At 38.2% G+C, this 20,393-nt stretch overlaps 1 protein-coding gene across 1 annotated transcript in view; it reads left to right on the top strand.

Annotated features, from left to right (window-relative positions):
* Positions 1-8,169: 8,169 nt before the first annotated feature.
* The window catches only part of LOC134744398 (multiple inositol polyphosphate phosphatase 1-like), a 35,713-nt gene continuing 23,489 nt past the window's right edge, over positions 8,170-20,393 (top strand). The window contains exons 1-2 of the mRNA XM_063678202.1: positions 8,170-8,391; positions 10,757-10,913. Coding sequence (XP_063534272.1) covers positions 10,757-10,913 — 157 coding nt within the window. The 5' untranslated portion in view covers positions 8,170-8,391. The remainder of the gene's footprint in view (positions 8,392-10,756; positions 10,914-20,393) is intronic.

Raw genomic sequence — 20,393 nt, 5'->3', positions numbered from 1 at the left:
TGACGCGCGGACCGCGCGGTAATACGATACATTACATTCAAAGTGTTCTTGCATATTTATTCATACATTTGGTATCTTTCTAAACATAAGATCACTATTTTCTCTCTTGACATGTTAATTTTACTATTCGAAAAACATGACAGCATCAAATATGTAAATGTCGTAAAAAGTATATAAGTAAAAAGGCTTAAGAAAAGAGCCCGCAACATATTATTATTATTTGTTAGACCCTTTAGTCTTACTTCAGACCTTTGCTTCAGACCAACTACACTAGAGCAATAGAAAGGTACAAAAATGAAAAGTATTTTGTTTTGTTTTTGTATGTTTTTGTATTTTACTTTTATATACATATTGGAGTTTTGAATGATTCACGGTTAGTTTCACTAGAATACAAAATTACAAAAAAATATTGTATTATTACAAAAGGTAATCACGGTCTATATCCCGGTCAATATAAGTTTATATACATATGACGCTTCGGCTGTGGAATGAGCTCCCATGTCGAGGTTTTCCCGAGGGGCTACAGTATGGGGTTATTCAAAAAAGGAGTCACAAACCTACATATGTGTACCAAATTTCAACTTAATTGGCCCAGTCGTTTCGGAGAAAATAGGCTGTGACAGACAGACAGACAGATAGACAGTCAGACAGACGCACGAGTGATCCTATAAGGGTTCCGTTTTTTCCTTTTGAGGTATTGAACCCTAAAAACGGCAAAAAAAATCACGTTTGTTGTATGGGAGCCCCACTTAAATATATATTTATTTTATTCTGTTTTTAGTATTTGTTGTTATAGCGACAACAGAAATACATCATCTGTAAAAAAATTCAACTGTCTAGCTATCACGTTTCATTTGATATGTAACACGGTATAGGTAGAAAAACTTTATTTTTTGATTTTCTCATTTTCTCATCGTCGAGCGGCCCTACACTATCGGGTCGTGTTAGTCGTGAGGCCAAAAACTGACAGAGAACTGTTAGTGTGTGGCCTTTTGCGGTTAACTGACAGGCTGATATCGTCCGGCGCGGCGGCCTGGTAGTCAGTGGGCCCCTTAAGAAGTAAGAAGCTCTATTTACTGAATCTCTCTGACGGTAATGAATTGAATCCAAAGATACTTTAAATATATACATAAGAAGAAATTGGACAACCGCCCCGTAGTTTCTATACAAACCTAGTTCCCATTTTCCTCATTGAATATTGATATTATGGAAATTATTTTTATATAATTAGATGTAGAGCGAAGGAAGATAGCTATAGTTAATAAACATCTAATTTTATAAAACTATATTCGTAATAATCTAGAGAGGAAAATGGGGACTATATTTGTATGGCGAACCGATCATCTCCTTTCTTCTCAATAGCTTTATATATGCTTCGGCACATTATTATACTTATTTGTTATACACAATACACGCATTGTATATCTTACCTTAAACAGAGAGCCAGACGATGTTTGCTGGTTATTGGTTCCTGAAATCTAGTTATTAGTTTGACCAAACGGTGTTTAATCCTGTCGTGAATGGCTTCGAAAGAGTTTTGGGTCATATGAAAATAATCAAAAAATTTGTCGTCGTAGGTCCAAAGCTGCTTAAGGAGCCCGCAGCAGCCTCTTCATCTGCCGTTACGGCAGCAAGGGACAAAATTTTAATTTTATTCGGCCTTTCCATTTTTTCTCCTAGTTATCACTATCAGCAAACAATTATTTGTGACATTTGTCATAAACAGTCCGTTGCTCGGATATACAACTAGTGTCGGGTGGCCCTGACGCCCCGGCCCCGGAACGCTCCGGCGACGGTGGCGCTCCTGATAGCCCCTGTGTCGGATCGCTCCGGCCCGCCCCGGTCCGGTCACGCCCCGGTCTAACGTGAGTCATCCTTTTTAAGGTGCAGGTGTACTGATGAAATTTCAAATATTTGGGAACGACTCGAATACTAATAACTGATAACTGCTTAAAGTTTTAAAATGCAAGAAGCGTGCACTGGTATTGTGCCACCGTGGTTCCTCCTTCAATGGCGATTACTAGAATTGTTTGTTTAGTGTTTATCATTGTAAAAGGCCTTTTGGTGCGTACAAATGTATATTTATTTTTAAAGTCATTTTTTCCTTGATATGCCTTCAATTACATAAACAATTAATAGTCACTATATCTAACCTTTAATATGAAAATTTATCATACTTCGTGTTCTAGCTTATATGTATATTCATATTAAATTTTTATACATACAAATACCTAAGTGATCTATTCTTTATCACATCACAAGGTGCAACATGATTTAGTTCGCTGGAGATTTGGCTGTCTTTACTATTTACTCGTCTTTGGTTTTAGGTACCGGTAAAACGGGATGATTTATGAAAATTTTGGGGTTACTTTGATAGTTTTAAAATGGCTACAAAATTACCACTATTCATTATTTACTGAAACTGTTCGTGTAACTAGTTAGATTAATATATATTGATGGTCACTTACTGTTAAAAATCCTGCATAAAAATATATTATTAAAACTAAAATTTTAAAGTCGCCCCTACATTTCAGTCACCCCGCTTTACTGTACACAACCGCTCAAACGCTGTGCTACAGCACAACATTGTTAATTACACAGTTGTGACAACATTTGCCTTTAAATTTATGCGATGTATTATTTTCTATATGAAATGTATGAATAATCTAAGAGTAAGGTACTTGTGCCTAAGATGGTCTGGTTCTCAATCAAATTTTTGTTAATTTCCTACTTTTAAGTGTAAATGCCTGGGTTCAAATTGCGTATTACGTAGTTTACGTACCGGTCTACCTGTATTACGAGTAAATGGATATTTTATCGATGCACTGGTGCTCACAATGGGGCCACGCTAGCTACCGAGACGGGACTCGGGTTTTTACTACTGCCCGGTGCGCGGGCCATTCCTACATCTACTCACAACACAAGATTACCTGACACTAGGCTCTTTTTAGGGTTCCGTACCCAAAGGGTTAAAACGGGACCCTATTACTAAGACTCCGCTGTCCGTCTGTCCGTCTTTCCGTTTGTCTGTCACCAGGCTGTATCTCATGAACCGTGATAGCTTAGACAGTTGTATTTCTGTTGCCGCTATAACAACAAACAATTAAAAGCACGGAACCCTCGGTGCGCGAGTCCGACTCGCACTTGGCCGGTTTTTTTTCCTTTTTGAAGTAAAACTTAGGGTAACTCAGATTTTTTTTGACGGAAGTAACGCTCAGTAATGACACACGCACAATAGGACACACGTCAAAGTGCCAACATAGCGATAAACGTCATCGTCAAAGAAGTTTTACTTCAATCGCGCGTAAAGATTACACGCACACATTTTTTTTTATATAGGAGGCAAACGAGCATACATACCGCCTGATGGCAAGCCATTACCTTCACCGATGGACACCTGTAACATCAGAGGGGTTACAAATTACAAGTGCGTCGCCGGCATTTAAGGTAGAAGTAGGCACGCTCTTTTCTTGAAGGTTTAAAGGTCGTATCGGTTCATTTTCATTCTACAGTTTAGCTGTGCGAGGCAGGAAGTTTCTGGAAAAACGCACAGCTTTGAGGACTGCCAAATTGCCAACTATATATGTGGTGGAGATAGAATTGTTGTCTCGGCACTAAAGCAAAAAACAGTGAGACTCACACTGACTATACGCAAACAACGAACTATTGTTAATGTTAAGTATTGAGAAATTTACAAGATAGACTATATTTTTTATTTAATGTAATATTCTGCTAATGCTTACTATAAAATGCGATAGTACTCGTACGAAGGGTACGAAACGGCTTTGGCTGTAGAAGAATTAGGTAAGTAAGTATGTAAAAGATAAACGTTCGATTAAAGTAGAGTTAAGCCAAGAAAAGTCTGCAGAGATTTTGATAGCACACGCAGTGCTAGTGTTCGGTGCAATGCACCTTAACACGTTTTGGGCCTCGTGCGGCACACGTGCGCCCGGTCAGCGAAAACACATTACCACAATCATTTCCAGCAAAATTAGAACCAATGTAATTTTCGGGACCGTCGCGACCGGGTGCATTCATTCAACATTAATAACATTATAACATTTTAGTCTTTAGAGTATAATAAACATTTGCTACTACTACTCTCCGGACGTTTAACTTCACCGCCACCCGCACAGCTATAGTGTTACCTATACGTCATAATTTCATAGAAGTTTGACGTTTAAAATAACACCTGCACTACGTGTGCTGTCAAAATCTCTGCAGACTTTTCTTAGTCTAACTTTAGGAATTTTGTCTTCTACATTTAGCTATTCGTGTTTATTATGTCCACATCACTAATGCGCTGAGTTAAAAAAATTGGATGACATTTTCTCATTTAATATATCGAATTAAAGAAGAAAATTATCTTAATAATACTTATACTAGCTAGATCATAATTAATTTAGCTAGATAGAAAGTATAGAAACATAGGTACCTACTCTCAGCTTTAGAATGACTACGGTTTACATGACCCACACACAGATGTGTGCCAAAAATAACTAAACAAATATGCAGTACAAAAAGTATAATGCGGAAGAACAACCTACGATGGTATTTAATCTAAGTGTCCATCTGTCCATCCATTGGCCTAGGATGCCTAGCTTTTAGTTAATATAACATTGAGTTGATTGATTCAATTACCTACGGTGTCAAAGATCGCATATCGTTGTTGGTTAAGGCGACTTAGAATGCTCAATTGGCCGTATGCTGAAATCGGCACCCGCGTTCTTATAAAGCTCTAATACCTAATATTTTCCGTCAAATTACTATTCTTCCGCAAAATTGTAGTTTTTATTTTGGATATTTACACGTTTTAATGAAAGGCAAATGTAATGAAAAAATTCTCATGGAAACTAAACTATATTTCCGAGAAAACACTTAAAAGGTAAAAGTTGGCTCGATAGAAAAAAATCACGAAATTCATTTCATTTATTTTCAATTGTAAAGCGTTATCCTGCAATCTATGCATACAATAGCTGTATAATTTTAGCATAAAATAGCTAATGATATGATGGCTAAAATAACTAATGGAATTTGACCAGCAATTTTTTTTACATAAGTATACTTTTAGAGATATTGAGGAAAAACGTTAAAATCCGCGCGATCGAGAAATCTTCCGTCGCAAGTTTCGCGCGACGCGCGTAATCTTTTGCTCCTTTAATTTCTTGGCTTTACGCCCCTTCTTAAGGCCTTAGATAAATTTAAGCTAAAAGCAGCCTAATTAGAATATTTTTGACCTATATGGTGTTTAACAAACGAGCAAGTTAGAGTCAGACCAAGTTAAGTCTGCACAGACTTTGCCATGACATAGTGTAGTAGTGTCTGTCACTAGTGACACCATAATAGGCTTACACACGTCCAGACTTTTTTACGTCAAAGTCGGTCCACACTCCACAGTTTGCTTAGACGGACTTAATCCTATAAGTGACTACTACTAGGAACTAAGAACCATAATGATATAATTTTTGGTTATCTCATTTAAGATAAGAACCTTCAAAAATGCTCGTTAGTCAACTTAGTCGCCTTAAAACTATATCACTTAATTGAGTTCTATCTACTCTACAGTCACACACGCTATTTATGTCACAATATATTTGGTTCCTAATAACAATAATATAAACTACACTTCATTGGGTAAGATAGCGCAAATGTAGCTCTCTAGAAATTAATTAGACTCGACATTCATTTAAATTGAGTATAATGTGTTATTGACAATCCTTGGCAACGAATCGGGGAATTTGTCTTTTTTCGCGGGCTGGATTGTGATTTTTCTCCTCTTGCGGGCGGAGTCTGCTGGTTCACGGCCCGGATTCGGAGTAGTTTGGAGAGGCTTGTTTCACGGTAGAGTTGAGACAGACCCGCGAAGTGCAGTGACCGCTGAAGCTGCGGACATTATGATAATCAGTGTAATCGCGTAGATTACGCGTAACGCGTAACGTAGAGGTTTGACAAAAAATCTAAATCACGCGTTGAAGTTTCGCTAATTTTCCCTGCTTTTTAAATGTGCGGAGGCAATATTACTTGGGTACCTAATTTTATAATGCATTTGCATAGCTGAATATTACTTACAAGTTTTTTATAAGCGGTCCCGGTGGCTACCTGAATAGATACCATGCAAGTTTTTGTTAGAGACGGGTACCTACCTAAATGCGCTGGTGGCCTAACAGTAAGAGCGTGCGACTTCAAACGCGGAGGTCGCGGGTTCAAACCCCGGCTCGTACCAATGAGTTTTTTGGAACTATGTATTTACTAAAAAGTACCTACGGAACCCTCGGTGGGCGAGTCCGACTCGCATTTGTCCGGTTTTTTTTTCACGGCAAAAGGACAGATAAATATCAAAATGATATTTCGAACATGAATTTCAAAACTTCCAACAATTTAATTGGTAGTTAGGTACTTGCCAAATCAGACAATTTTGATCTATGAAGACTTAGAATCGGTACCATTTAGTCTACATAAAAAGTTAACCACAAAAATTATCTCTATTAACCCTTTACCGCGTACAATGCCATATACGGCGGATATGACATTCAGCTCTATTGAAAACTATTAAAGTTTAAATTCAAACAAATATTTGTTTGACATGCAGTAAGGGGTTAATATAACAATGTATTCCGTTGAAAATAATGAAGGAAACACCGTAAAAAGCTGACCAATTCTATTGCACAATAGTGCATGACTGCAATTAGTAATTGTTCCACGCCTTAATGACTTTTTTTAAAGATAATGGTGATGTAGTTTCATTAGTATTAATGAGCCGGTGGCCTGCGGTAATGAGAGCAGAGCCGCAAAATAGAATGGTTTACGTCATTTTCGTGATGAACGCGGTAGGGAATGATTATAGTATGGACGGGTCTTTACTTTACACATTTTATTGTAGGCATTTTATTGTATGCTTAGCTCGTTCGCGTTTTTCCTGTAGACAACACAAAGCTAAGGGAATCTAAAGTTAATTTTTACGCTGCACCATTACAGATAGGATAATTTTTTTCAGTACTTGTGACTCAAATAAGAAAAACGGGATGCATATGTACCTTTGATGATATAGTCAATGTTAATTATTTCATTATTAGGAGAAGAAAACGCATTCCCATCAATTTTTCATCATGATTTTGACAGGGATGATAATGGATCAGAATTAAACAACCTTCAAACGTTAAGGTTAAAAAATCGTGATTAGAAACAACATTCGGCGTTATCTCATATCGTCAGTCACAACAGTTACCTTTTTCTTAAATGTGTTTGACCCACTTGTAGTTAACTACTTGTATCACAGAATAACTAATAGCTTGTACATTACGCGTTTGCGTTAATTAAGTGTCATTTTGTATGGGATTTTGAGTTTCCGAAACGTCCCGTTAGGCGCGCTGTTCAAAATCCCATACAAAATGAGGCTTAACGCAAACGTCGTCAGTACCTAATTTGGAAAAGTATTCAAGGGTGGCAGATACTTTTGGCGCGTTGTCTCATCCGCTAGATACCTACTAATGATGCTGACTGAACATTGTACTTACTTAAAGTAAAAGATAAACTCCAATCGTTTGACAAAAAACTAAATATTTACTTACTCTATGCTCTTTGCTCTATGCTCTTGGCTTTATGTGGAGATAGTGCACTCGAAGTTACAATATGAAAACTATTAACATAATGTTAACATTATGCCTAAAAGAACAACTAAGCTTCACTAACTTCGGAATACTCCATGGTTCTATGGGAATCTTACTAAACCGGTTTTTAAACATACAGGTAATCATAAATCGTAATTGCGTGGTGTTACATAATACCATCCCAGTAGGTAATTGAAATGTTCCAAGTCTTGGTGAGTTATTTGTGCCTATACGCAGTCTTCATAAGTAATTAACTACAAATATAGTAGTAAGAGTTATATTATTAATTGCTTACGAATTAAGTTCTAAATAGGTAACGGGTATCCCAAGGCGTGTCTTTGAGGAAAACTACCGTTGTCTACCAAGGAAACAATAAGTAAATCACCGCTATGTGTCAAAACATTGGACTAATTACGTTTCCTTAATTAATTGAACGAATAAATATAGGTATTCGCGATTACATATTATCAACGTGTCCATGACGTGTACGCATTATCATTACTTGAGTCAGTAATTTAAAGTTCCTTTAACCTTAGTTCAGCTGTTTATTGTTATGTCACCTTCCCTCACGTTAGTAGAACACTTTTCTATCGAGGTAACCGCTTGATACCGTAATACTATTAGCATCTCGTTCTTCCATGGGAGTGCCCTAGTGATGTACCTTACGCGCGCCATGCCTTCGCCACAGCCAGTTTGCCCGCCAACGCGTCCCAGCGACGCCGCGTCGCGAGTACCATAGACATTTTAGACAACCCGGATACGTTCCCCGATTCCCGCTTTTAAGGTATTTTCGCAAAGTTACCTGCACTGTTTCGATTTGAAATTGGAACTTGTTTGAAGTGTTTTTGTTTGGTTTTTAACTTTTTAAGTGTTGTAAAGTGGCTTGTGAAGTTGCGCTGCGCCGGCATCGGCATGACTGTTGTTAATGTTGTGACACTTGTGACCCCTTAGTTGTTTCTTTTGAAATTCATTGTTGTTGTAACTGTTATACCTAACTACAAACTTCTAATAATCTGTAATTTAATTAGTCATGTTTGTATGTTTGTTTAAAATATACAATACAAAAACCACCACACATGTTCTTAACTATAAGACGTACTAATGCATGTTAATTATAAGATGAAATGTTTTGAAAAGATGTGTCCCGCCGAGTTTATTGCCAGTCCCATATTGGGATACCGTCCTCCAATTGAGAGGGGATTAAAATTTTCTCGAGAGAGAGGTGTAGGGCGTAGCTTTAATTGGCGTTCATCAGCGCATTGTAATATGCCTACTAGAATAATAAAAAATAATAAACTATATTTATCTAATTTATGTATCTTTGGAAGTGAATCACCCAAGAAGTACAATAAATCCGTAGGTGTTAAAAAGGTTAGGCAAGCATACATAATTGCAAATTATTATTGATACCTAAGTACTATTGCATCGTAGGAATTTCGATGGCCTCATTTCTGCGAACGTTTAAGTTATTCAGCTGGTCTGACTTGTAAACAAGACGAGGTTTTAACAAACAGGATTTAAAAAACTTTATAATATAATTATATATTATTTTATGAAACATGGTCTGAAAAAGCTCTATTTTTGATACTTATTCAAGTATTCTTCATGTACCCTACTTAATTAAAATCGGCATATTATGATTCCTAATTTCATACCTACACATTTAAAAAAAATATGCTAAAAATAGTTTGGGCTAAAATGGGCAAAGTTTTATGAGTTATAGGTATTTCGAAGACATCGGGCTTTTAATGAAATATGCAATACTAAAACGTAGTTGTTAATATGATAAGCCATAACAAACACGAGTAAACGGTGGGAGAGAATATAGGTACTTATAGATCGAAAGTCATTAGGACTATTTAGATCCAGGGAGCCCCTTAATAAATATCAAAATATTGAAAAAACTTTGGTATAAACGTTAAATTTATTCATGGGCAAATGGTAAAAAAAGTTTGCCCTTTGAATAAATTTAATAATTGTTAACATTTAAAATGTTATACCTAAATTTACATAGGTAGTTAAGTAACCAGTTAGTACCTGAACTAGGGTTGCCACCTTTTTTCTATACACATATAGTATTTTTGTCAAAATATTGAAAAAATATAGTGTTTACTGGGAAATTTGAAAAAAAAAATAGGGCCGATTTGAGGCAAAAAGGCGAAAAATCCAAGTCGCATACGATGCGATATCGGTGACATTTGTATACCCCATTCTTGAGTGATGAAAATATAGTATTTTTCGTACTATATTGTTTTTGTATAATATATAGTACAAGTGACTAAAATATAGTACGATACTATATATTATAGTATGGGTGGCAACCCTAACCTGAACTAAAAGTAGGACTTATGGCTCCTGTCCTAAAATTTGAGATTAATCCCAGGAAAACCACGATTTCTGGCAAATAAAGGTGAAATTTATCGTCTTCCTGACAGGTTTATAGCTCGTCAAAACATAATATAATTTTATTGATTGTAAAGGCAGAGATGACTTGCCCGGAATATTTTTTTTTTATTATTTCATAAATGCTTTGCAAGCCCAAGCAGCAATACCAAGCCCAAATTATACTAGTGATACAGGTACAGGTCATTAATTTAATATTTGTAAGATCATATACCTAATAGTTATTTACGATACAAGTGCGAAAAACAGGAAATTCACGAGTGACGAATTTTAAAACGCGACCGAATGGAGTCGCGTATCGTACGTTTTACAGTATAAGACTTCGCTGTCTGTCTGTCTGTCTGTCCGTCTGTCACCAGGCTGTATTTCATGAACCGTGATAGCTAGACTGTTGAAATTTTCACAGACGATGTATTTCTGTTGCCGCTATAACAACAAATACTAAAAACAGAATAAAATAAATATTTAAGGGGGCTTCCATACAACAAACGTGATTTTTTTGCCGTTTTTATAGATAATGGTACGGAGCCCTTCGTGCGCGAGTCCGACTCGCACTTGGCCGGTTTTTTGCGTTTGACGTCTGTCACTAAGCTAAAGAATAAGCGCAGCTAGTCAGTAGCAATGAAGTGCATGCACTTCATTAAGGTGCGGAAACATTTTCTTCAAAAGGCCGCCTCTAGTGCAGTGCTCAATGTGTAAAGTTAGTTATTAGCGACAAAATGGCCAACATGTTTTTATTGTTAAAGATGAGGTGGTTAATCCTGCTGCTGGCGCTGGCCTCGGCCCGCGGGCAGGACACATGCCAGTCCAGCACCGAACCCCAATACCTGCTCTTCGGCACCAAGACCGCCTACAACTACGTCAACAGGAACTTGCCCAATCTCAACCCGCAGAATATACCTGGTGAGTGTCTGGATTACTAGTACCGTAAAACCTCCCAACTCCCAACTATAGCACAGAATAAGTAATAGTATAATCATAGAGATTAGAGAACGGCCACACGCACCGCCCCGCCCCGACTCGAATTACCTCGCCCCGCGACAGCAGATTGACGGCCGGCCGTTTGCCGGCCGCTCAGTACTATTTTTAAGCACACACTATGATGCGTGTACAGACGTCACACATAGAAACGCAAGTGATTTTTGATGTATAGCATGTCCGCCCTGCGACTATAGTCAAATACTGCAACTATAGTCTATAAGTTCAAAAGGAAATTAAGTATCAATACCAATGTTCCTTTTGATTTACTCCCAGTTTTTCTTCCATTTATAAACATAACTTGCCTTAGAACGACAAAAAATACAGTAAAAACAACTGAACGAAAAAATTACAGTTAATTTTGGACCAGAGTTGGGAGCTATGGACTAGAGGTTTTACGGTACATTTATATCTCCCAAGTACACACAGCTGCTTAATAAGTGCATAGTTACTTTATGAATGGATTAATTCATAACGTGGGTATGCACTTTTGCAAGCTCCCGTAAAGAACGGTCGAGTTCATGAACATCTTTATAAGCCAACTTTCCAAAATAGTTAGTTAGTTTACCAAGGGGGCAAAGTTGTTGTTTAACCCCTCATGCTAATATTGATATCCAAGCATGCGATGTGATAGAGTTCAAAATTGAACCACGAGCGTAGCGAGTGGTTCGAAAAGCGGAATCTTGATCGTTGCGAGGGTGTCAAGGCACGAGAGTTAAAGAAACTGCTCCCGAGTGAAACACATAATCATCTTTCCGCATCCAACACCGCGGGATATGATTATGAACATATTGAACATCACATAAAAACAAATCGGTTTCTTTAATTTCATAAGGGACATTGAATTGAATAATAAATAGTAAAAAGTCGTAATTTAAAATTTTACCTGTCTACGAGTGAAACAAAACAAAAGCAACTCGGACTGTGACAGTGCCAACATTACGAAGCGAAAAACCATAGACAAATGCACAAAGGCTTGACAAAGGAATTAAAAATCAATTTGAAATAGCACCACACTATTCCGGGTCATTCACCTCAAAGTCTGTAAACCTGTTACCTGTTATTCTATTACTAAACTATGAAAGAAAAGAAGCCAAAAATTATGCATTGTTTTTGTAGCTCTACATCTACATACAATTGTTTTATTTCAATAGACCACGAGCCAGGAACTGATTTCCATGACCAATCGTCTCCCGGGCGATAACTCGTATAGTGGTTAACGGCTATAATATATCAAATATATGTATCATGAAACCTCGTGGACGTCAGCTGTCGCTCCGTTGGTGGGTTGAGGAATGGCAGCCAAACCGAAACCGAAACACGTAAAATTTTTGTCATCGCCTCGCGTTTGATACTTTACTAACATTAACGTTTTATTTTTTCTTTGTTACTTACTTACTAATATAGTCTTGTAGACAAAAATATGGACACCTGGTGTCTGAAATAAATATTTTCATTTTCGTTTTATTCTCATTTATGCGACCACCTGTCGGTCTTTCCACCGCGATACAACCGGCTGACTATTTTTTAATTCGCATTAGCATCTAAACTATCATGTGACGAATCACCCGGGAGGCGATGACTGACGAAATCTCCGCCTGGCCCGCGGTCTATAATGAGAGTAGCTACTGTAGGTACTTCTAACTAATTTACAAGTATTATTTAGGAACAAAAACATCAACAGATGAGTCTCAAATTGTGAACTTTGGAGACAAAGACATAATTTTTTTATATATATATCTTTGTAATTTTTAAGTGTTATTTTGTATAAAATATATTTCGTATTTTAATAAAACATGTTTTTTTCTGCGAGTGAAAATAATTTCCCCAGGATAACACTTGGTGAGCTTAGTCTACACATAAGTACTTAAATTATTTCCCTTATTTGTACCTGTGTGGCTATCCTATAACAAATTGTTTGATCAAAATCATCAGCCGGTTACAAAATCGATAAAATCATCTTATTTTTGGAATATTCATCCGCCAATTAATATCCGACGTGAAAAATATGTGGATGTATCACAGATCATATAATATATTATATTAATATAAATAATTAAAAGGTTGATGTTGCGGTATGCCGTTTCTAGGGATATATGTAAACTGTTTTATTACATATTTAGTGATATTTAAAATGGTAACTACCTAACCTACAGGCATAGGTTACCTAGGTAGTAGGCATGAGATACAGCATACAGGAAACCATTCAGCAATACGTGTACCAAATGGGTTTGATATTACAACCTTATCTTAAGAAATGTGTGCAATTTGATCCGCACGGAGTCGCCATGGACAGTCAAAACAAACGCTACCTACATATTTTGATAACCAAACAAATATTACTTCCGGTTGCATGTTCAAGTAAAAAAAAGATAAGTACATATTCATCTTTTTTAGCGGTTTGGTAACGCTTTGTGGTTATTAAAAATATGGTTGATGCGTAGGTACATCTCATCTTTCCAAAAGCTATTTGTATGTTATAGTGAGACTTATCTTAAGTATAGGTAATTTACATTATTTTTTTTTAGTAAAAAAATTGTTGACAATGTTGACATTTTTGACGTATGAAATGTCAACGATGCGTTTTGAAATTGCATCGACTCAACTTGTGCGTTCAGAATTATATTTAACATCATTATAAAAAAACACACGTTTCTTATGGAATTTTAAGGTTTATGACTTAAAATCATTAAATAAAGCTAAATTTGGTATTTTTCATTAGATTCTCAAACCATTTATTTAATGATAATTAATATCGAACGAATCATTATCATAAACGATTTACGTTTTGTTATCTGTCAAGCTACTTAAACACGCTCCATCCAAGGTCAAATTACTTTCCCCACTAGTGGATAAAACGCGTTTTTCCCCGCTTGTATTGAAGGATAAAAGACAACTTTCCGAGCTTGTGAGGGGAAAAGTGTTTATCTTATCCTATAGACATAGTATACACAAGTTAGTAGTTATAGACGAGCCACCGAGCGACCGGGGGTAAAAGAAAGAATATTCATATAAAATTTGGGCAGCATAGGATTTTTTCTCTTTCACTCGTATAAATTTCGGCGTTTCGCCATCGCCTCCTACCTATGATGCAACCCAAAACACGGCAAAACTGCTGACAAAGCATGGCATTATTTTCTCTTTCCTCTTATAGGAATCACAATAAGACTATCTTTCTCTATCAAAGAGTGTCAGGCTGTCAGGCCCTTGTCTTGTCCCAATGTTTTTCTCTCTTTCCGCAAAATACGATCTTAGGTCGATCGGCGCTTGCCTACCTCGCAAAACTTCACATTTATGTAAACGCAGCTTACGCAGTATCCTTAGAACGTCTCTTTTTATACAGAATGTCGCATATTTTGATTAGGAAAGGAAGTCCTGTAAAATGTAGATGGGCCAATAAACATAAATATGTGGCTTTCCACCAGAGAAGGGTCCTTATGCACATGGAGCATAAGGACCCTTTAGGCATGAAACGCCACATATTTATTATGTTATGGGTTAGTCAACATATAAATATCTAACTAAAATAAAAATAACTAATAATATCAACATGTGATCTCCTATAACTCCATAATGAGCCCATGAGACATCACCATGCTATTTTAAACAGTATTTATTAAACGATGAAAAATCTGCTATTGGCACATTTGGCACAATTCCAGCAGATAATTCCGGTTGTGATATCACTGGAAATATGACCCTTGTTACGAAGGGCGTAAGCCCTATGAGTTACTTGATGCGATATAAATATTTATATGCCTAATCATTACGGCAGATTTTCCGTGGCCAGACGAGTAAAATTAGCTGTGTTTAAAAATGCAGGCTTTATGTTATTACTTTTGTCATTTTACATTCTAACTGTCGCGAACATTAATTAATCTGATGATAATGTTGTTGTATGTTAAGCATCAGTCGTACGTAGGTAAGTAGGTAGGTGTTGTTTTTTTTATATTTTTAGGGGAAATTAAATTTTGATCCCTGCCATTGACCAACTATTATTGTATTATACCTTTAATAATAAGAAAATATAAACAGTTTAAATTAATTTAATAATGTATAACTACAATATTTATTTAAAAATCAAAATAATAATATTTAAAACTACAAATAAACTTAAAAGTAAGGCTTTATAAATAAAAAACGTCCCCCAAGTCACTGCCAATGGGCAGTGTGCCCAGAAGACTGGCCGCATTGCCACGTTGAATGGCAATGCTTATCCTTTGGGCAAAATACTGGCCAGCCCTCTGGTCACCTGTGGCGTCTATAAGGCGCGACGCTAGGTCCTTGTAGAGCCGACGCGCGCTTGGTCCCCACGGCCCCAGCGTTTCGACCCCAAACGCCTCAAAAATGTAACTACTGCCTAGGGTGGCGTATTTGCGGCGTTTGAAGTCTTCTGCCGTGGACGCGGCACGACCAGCATCACTGCTGGTGCCCGGAAGGTGGGACGGCGCGAGGGTGTCAACGCACGTGGCATCCCAAACTAGAGGCCGTCCCAACCTCCAAGGCACCAGAGTCATACCGTCGGGCCTCTTGCCATCGTCCCTTGCCAAACCAACGGGCTCGAGAATGGCTGGAACTTTGACACTGACAAAGGCCCTTCGGATGACATCGTTGATGCTGGCGTGTCGGGGTATGCGGCCGGCGCTTCTGCCACAAGAAAGTCCATGATGCCCATGGCTGTCCACCATGGCACCACAGCGGCAGCGATGGGGGACGTTAGTTATAGTCCCTAAACGCAAACAGGTCGCCAGTCGAAATGTGGAATTGTCTATTAGGGTGCCTATGGATGGTGAGGGTAGAGCTTGCAACCACAGACCCGACTCCCACTCTGCAGTGGCAAGAAGACGAGCTCGATCTGACGTACCAGTTGACGTATCAACAAGATTATTCCGTACTAGACGGCAGATCGGCTCGTCCCATTGCCTCTGCGAGCAGGGATTGACAGGTGGGTCTGTGTTGCCACAGGTTAGTGACCAAACATTCTTGGCCTCGGTGCAATGTGCTGCCTCTATGGCCCCGAGAGAAGGGGTTAAAATGCTCGAAATTAAATTTTGAGAACTATGCACCGAGGACAAGAAGGCTGGCAGCGAAACACTAGAAATTTTGCGGATGCCCAGGCCACCGTGCCGAACCGGTAGAGTAGCCTGGGTCCAGGACTTTTCTTCGAAACGTATGTTGAGGACTGATGCCAAAGTGTCCTCAATTAGCGAATCTAGTTTTAGGAGTATTAATATTAAGTAATATTAAGTAATATTAAGTAATATTCCAGAGGTGGCTGCAGCGGAGAACGTAGGTGAATTTGGGTACAAAAAGGCAGTGTCGAATGATGGAATAGGCGGTATGCATATTGATTTCTAAAAGACGTTCCGAAACAGATCTGAAATTTAGAATTTTGTCATTGACATATTGGTCGAAAGATTGATCTAAAATCGGGCAGCCGAGGAGGTGAAGCTCAGTTTCGCTAGTAACTTTGATTCCGGGGGCTATCAGAGCAAAGTCATCCGCTATACTTTGGCAGTCAGGAGATGAGTTTGAGATAAAGAGTTCGCATTTAGAAAAGTTTAAAGTTAAGCCAATAGTTTTTAGGTCAGATGTTAGTTTCTGTAAATCGGCTAAAACGGTCTTAGCGTCACCTCCAAGGGTTCCGTCGTCAAGGTACCAGATATTTAATTTAGAATTTAGATTTTTGATGATAGGTTGAATGGCAAGGCTGAAAATGCCTGGGCCTAGGGGGTCGCCCTGCTGACAACCAACGGAGGAGGCCAAAAGATTGAATTTATACAGAAGTTTGGTAGGTAAACTGTAGCATTGCCAAAGAAAATTGAATGTTTCTGGAATTTTTTCCTTGATTTGGGTCAGCAGGGCGCCTCGGTCTACGGAATTGAAGGCATTTGTTACATCCACCTTCAGCAGCACCTCGCCCGCCTGACGCTCCACGTAAGTACGCACGGCGTGAACGGCGGCTTCGCACCCGCTTTTGGACCCAAAACCCAGTTGAAGAGGACTAAAATATTTACCTAGTTTTTCAAGAATGGCACGGCAGGCTATTTTCGCAGTCAGACGGCGAAAAGTGGATCCAACAGCGATTGGACGTATGCCGCCGTCTTTTTTTTGTAGGGCGCATAGGTTGGCACCATAGAGGATGTCGATTACGTCCGCAGGTACTTCTCCTCGCAACATAAGGTTAACGAGTGACGTAAGCTGTATAAGGAGCTCGTCACGCGTTCCGTTACAGGCACTACTTAACATGTCCTTTAGATGCTGCGGCGTGAGGCCGTCTAGACCGCCAGCTGAGCCATTCGGGAACGACATGACGGCTCCTAGGACGTCTTCTGCTGTAGCCTTAAGTGGTAAGTCACTGGGTTGGGGAGGGTCGGGCAGGATGGAGCTGGCTGCTGGAGGTGGGTGTTTATTAGCTAGGCCTAAAAGTGTATCTGTGCTATTAGGTGCTAATACGTCGTTAGAAAATATAATGCGAGCGGCTCCCCTGATGTCACCATCGGCTACCTTGCTCTCTACTATTTTACATATATTTCGATTGATTGTGTATTCACGAGTAGTGTGATGAATGTGAGAATCATGGGAGCAGTTTTCCTTAATTTTAGCGGTAAGTGATTTATGAGAGTTATCGTCGACATTAACGTGAAGAACTTTGAATGAAAATGTTGAGTTAGGTGCCGATGGAGGAACGGATATAACAGGGGCCGAACATGAGACCTGAGGTTTGTGTTTTTTACCGATGTGGATGTTTAAGCCTTTTGAACCTTTGAAATAACCGAGATGGGGACATTGAGGGCAGCGTACATTTATATCCAACGACGTAGTAGGGGCAACAGCATTGGTTGCGGATAGGGACATGAAATATGTACCTACTCTAAAACTACTTAATTAATACAATTAAAATAAAAAGGATATAAAAGAAATGTAGGATCACAGGCGAGCACAACGATTTGACTTCAAGTAAGTACGCTTGGAACTTAGGAAGAACAACTGCACTCCACTTATAAAGCACATATTGACATCCGGCTCTGGTTACAACAAACCGGTCTGGTTATCCGTTGATTGCTCCATCGGATATCGGATACGAAAAAATCGTCTTGTGTACAACATTTTAAAAATATTACTTGAATTTCACATATAAACATAGGTATTTGTTGATATTTTGATTTGACAATCTGTCATGTCATGTCAGCCTGCCGGTCGTGGAACGGCGCTCCTTCTTGGCGCAGCCCGTGGCCCGCGGTCTCCACAGAGAAATATTAACGGCTAAACGATGTCTATGAATCAATGGGTACTTTCTTGGTACTTTCACAGAATCAAAACATTAAAAGATAGAAATATTCTATTTTAAAGAAAATTTATTTTAGGAAGTACGTGTTATTCGGTTGCTAGGTAGCTCTTTTTAGGTAGCCCTGCCATCGATCTTATACAATTTCCTAATTGACACGCTTAATAGGTACCGACTTTACGTATCTCTAATCTGTGCCCCGACAAGACGAGCAAAGCGAAGCGCAAGGGCACTACCTATCTTTTCTCGAAGCGCTTCGTCGTTTTTTTAAATTTATATATACCAAGGCCACAATAATTGGAATTTTTCACTTGTCATTAATAAGTATGAACACGAGCGGATAAACAACTTTATCCCATTGTAAAACAATTTTTTTATTTACCAAAGGCATTATCGATACGACGAGGTAAGTTAACGCTCATAAATCTTCTTTAGTGCAAAGGTAAGTATGGCAAATGTCTACAATTTCGAATGTTGGCAGCGCATCTGTGCAACAATGGGCGATATTTGGCACAGTTTTCATAGGTACGGAAACTAGAACTGTCGAGTTATGTCTAGTCTAGTAAACATACAAGCTGGGTTATTCGAATTCGAACTTTACTGATTTAGGTATCTGATTTTAGTAGTTTTGACATCATTCGTAGTGCATCTGGCTCGTGTGTAATATAGGTGTGAACGGGATGCGTTGCAAAAGTGGTGCATTAATTTCATTTTGAAATCAATTTGTAACAAATAGCCCCCAGTGTACGTAACTACAAATTCATATAAAGCCTGACCAGTAATATAATATGATCATTGTCAAGAGGGCGCTGTTGTTGTGCATGTATAGGGTAGGGTGACAGTTCAGTATAGTATGAAAAAATTAGTTCCAGTGAAATTCCTAGTCAGGTTTAACTCGATTCCCATCGGCTTACAGGTATCGAAAATGTTTGAAGTATACCCGTAGTAGGGAGAGGCGTTGATGACTACTTGTCATGTCAGACTATCCCCTAAAAACCAGTTTACTCTCATCGCATTTATGACACGCCCTGTTCGCATTAAAATGCCAGAAAGGTGCCTAAAAGGCAGCTGCCCTTCTGAATATAGGTGATATAGCTATATTCAAGGCCATATAAAGCAGGCCTGACCGGCGACCGCAGCCCTGTCCGCAGGCTGCAATCTCAGCTTGTAAATAGCCCACTTAGCTATCTTCAACTGATAGCAAACCAGTAGGCACTTCAGTTAAAAATATTTTCAAATTTTTCACCCGGGATTCCACAGGCCTATATGGAAAAAAAAAGTATGCCTGGCCTATAAGGTGATGCATTATTGTAACTATTCTACCAATAACTTGCCAGAAAAATAATTGGGTCAAATTCTGATTTATAAACAAAACATGAACTGAAAAAGGGTCATGGAAATTTCTTTACATAGTGACACGTACTTTTCTACACTTCTACTTTTTCCTGTAATTTTAGGTTTTTGGTTCATTTACTTTTAAGTAAGTAATTTCATTTATGTGAGTGTACACACATAGTAATTAGCAATTAAAAATTATGATGGATGGACATAGTATGACAAACGCGCGTGTGGAGTCGCTCCAGCAATAATTTTAATACACATCATAACGCGGCAGTATAAAAGATACAGGATGTGTTTAGAAAACGGTTGTTTCCTACCTATGCTATCACTATCGTTTAAGCTAAATCGAATCGGTCTTGAAATCTATAGAAATGCAGCAAAAACACAATATCAAAAATGTTTTTTTTTGTGTTTTAAATCATTTCAATAACTCATTATAAGGATTTATCTTAATTCATGGGACCGTATACTGGAAAGACTGACGATAGGTACAAACATCAATCATCATACTAACTTCATAGTAACGAATAGAAGGGCCAAGATAACTGTGCACCGACTTTCGCGCACTACCTACCTACTATTTTAGTTGATATTATTAAGCGAGGACACAGATTAAATAAATTAATATCCGATTGAATGTACAGCAGATTATAAGTAGAGGTAAGTTGTCCGTTTTTGCTGGTCCCAAAAGTTAAGGATACTAGTGAAAACGCAACCATAAATAGTTAAGCAAAAATCTATATAGGACCCCGTCTCGTACGTAAACGCATATAATG

Source organism: Cydia strobilella, chromosome 9, assembly GCF_947568885.1.
Source record: "Cydia strobilella chromosome 9, ilCydStro3.1, whole genome shotgun sequence".
Taxonomy (NCBI): Eukaryota; Metazoa; Arthropoda; class Insecta; order Lepidoptera; family Tortricidae; genus Cydia; species Cydia strobilella.
This window is presented reverse-complemented; position numbering and strand designations above follow the sequence as displayed.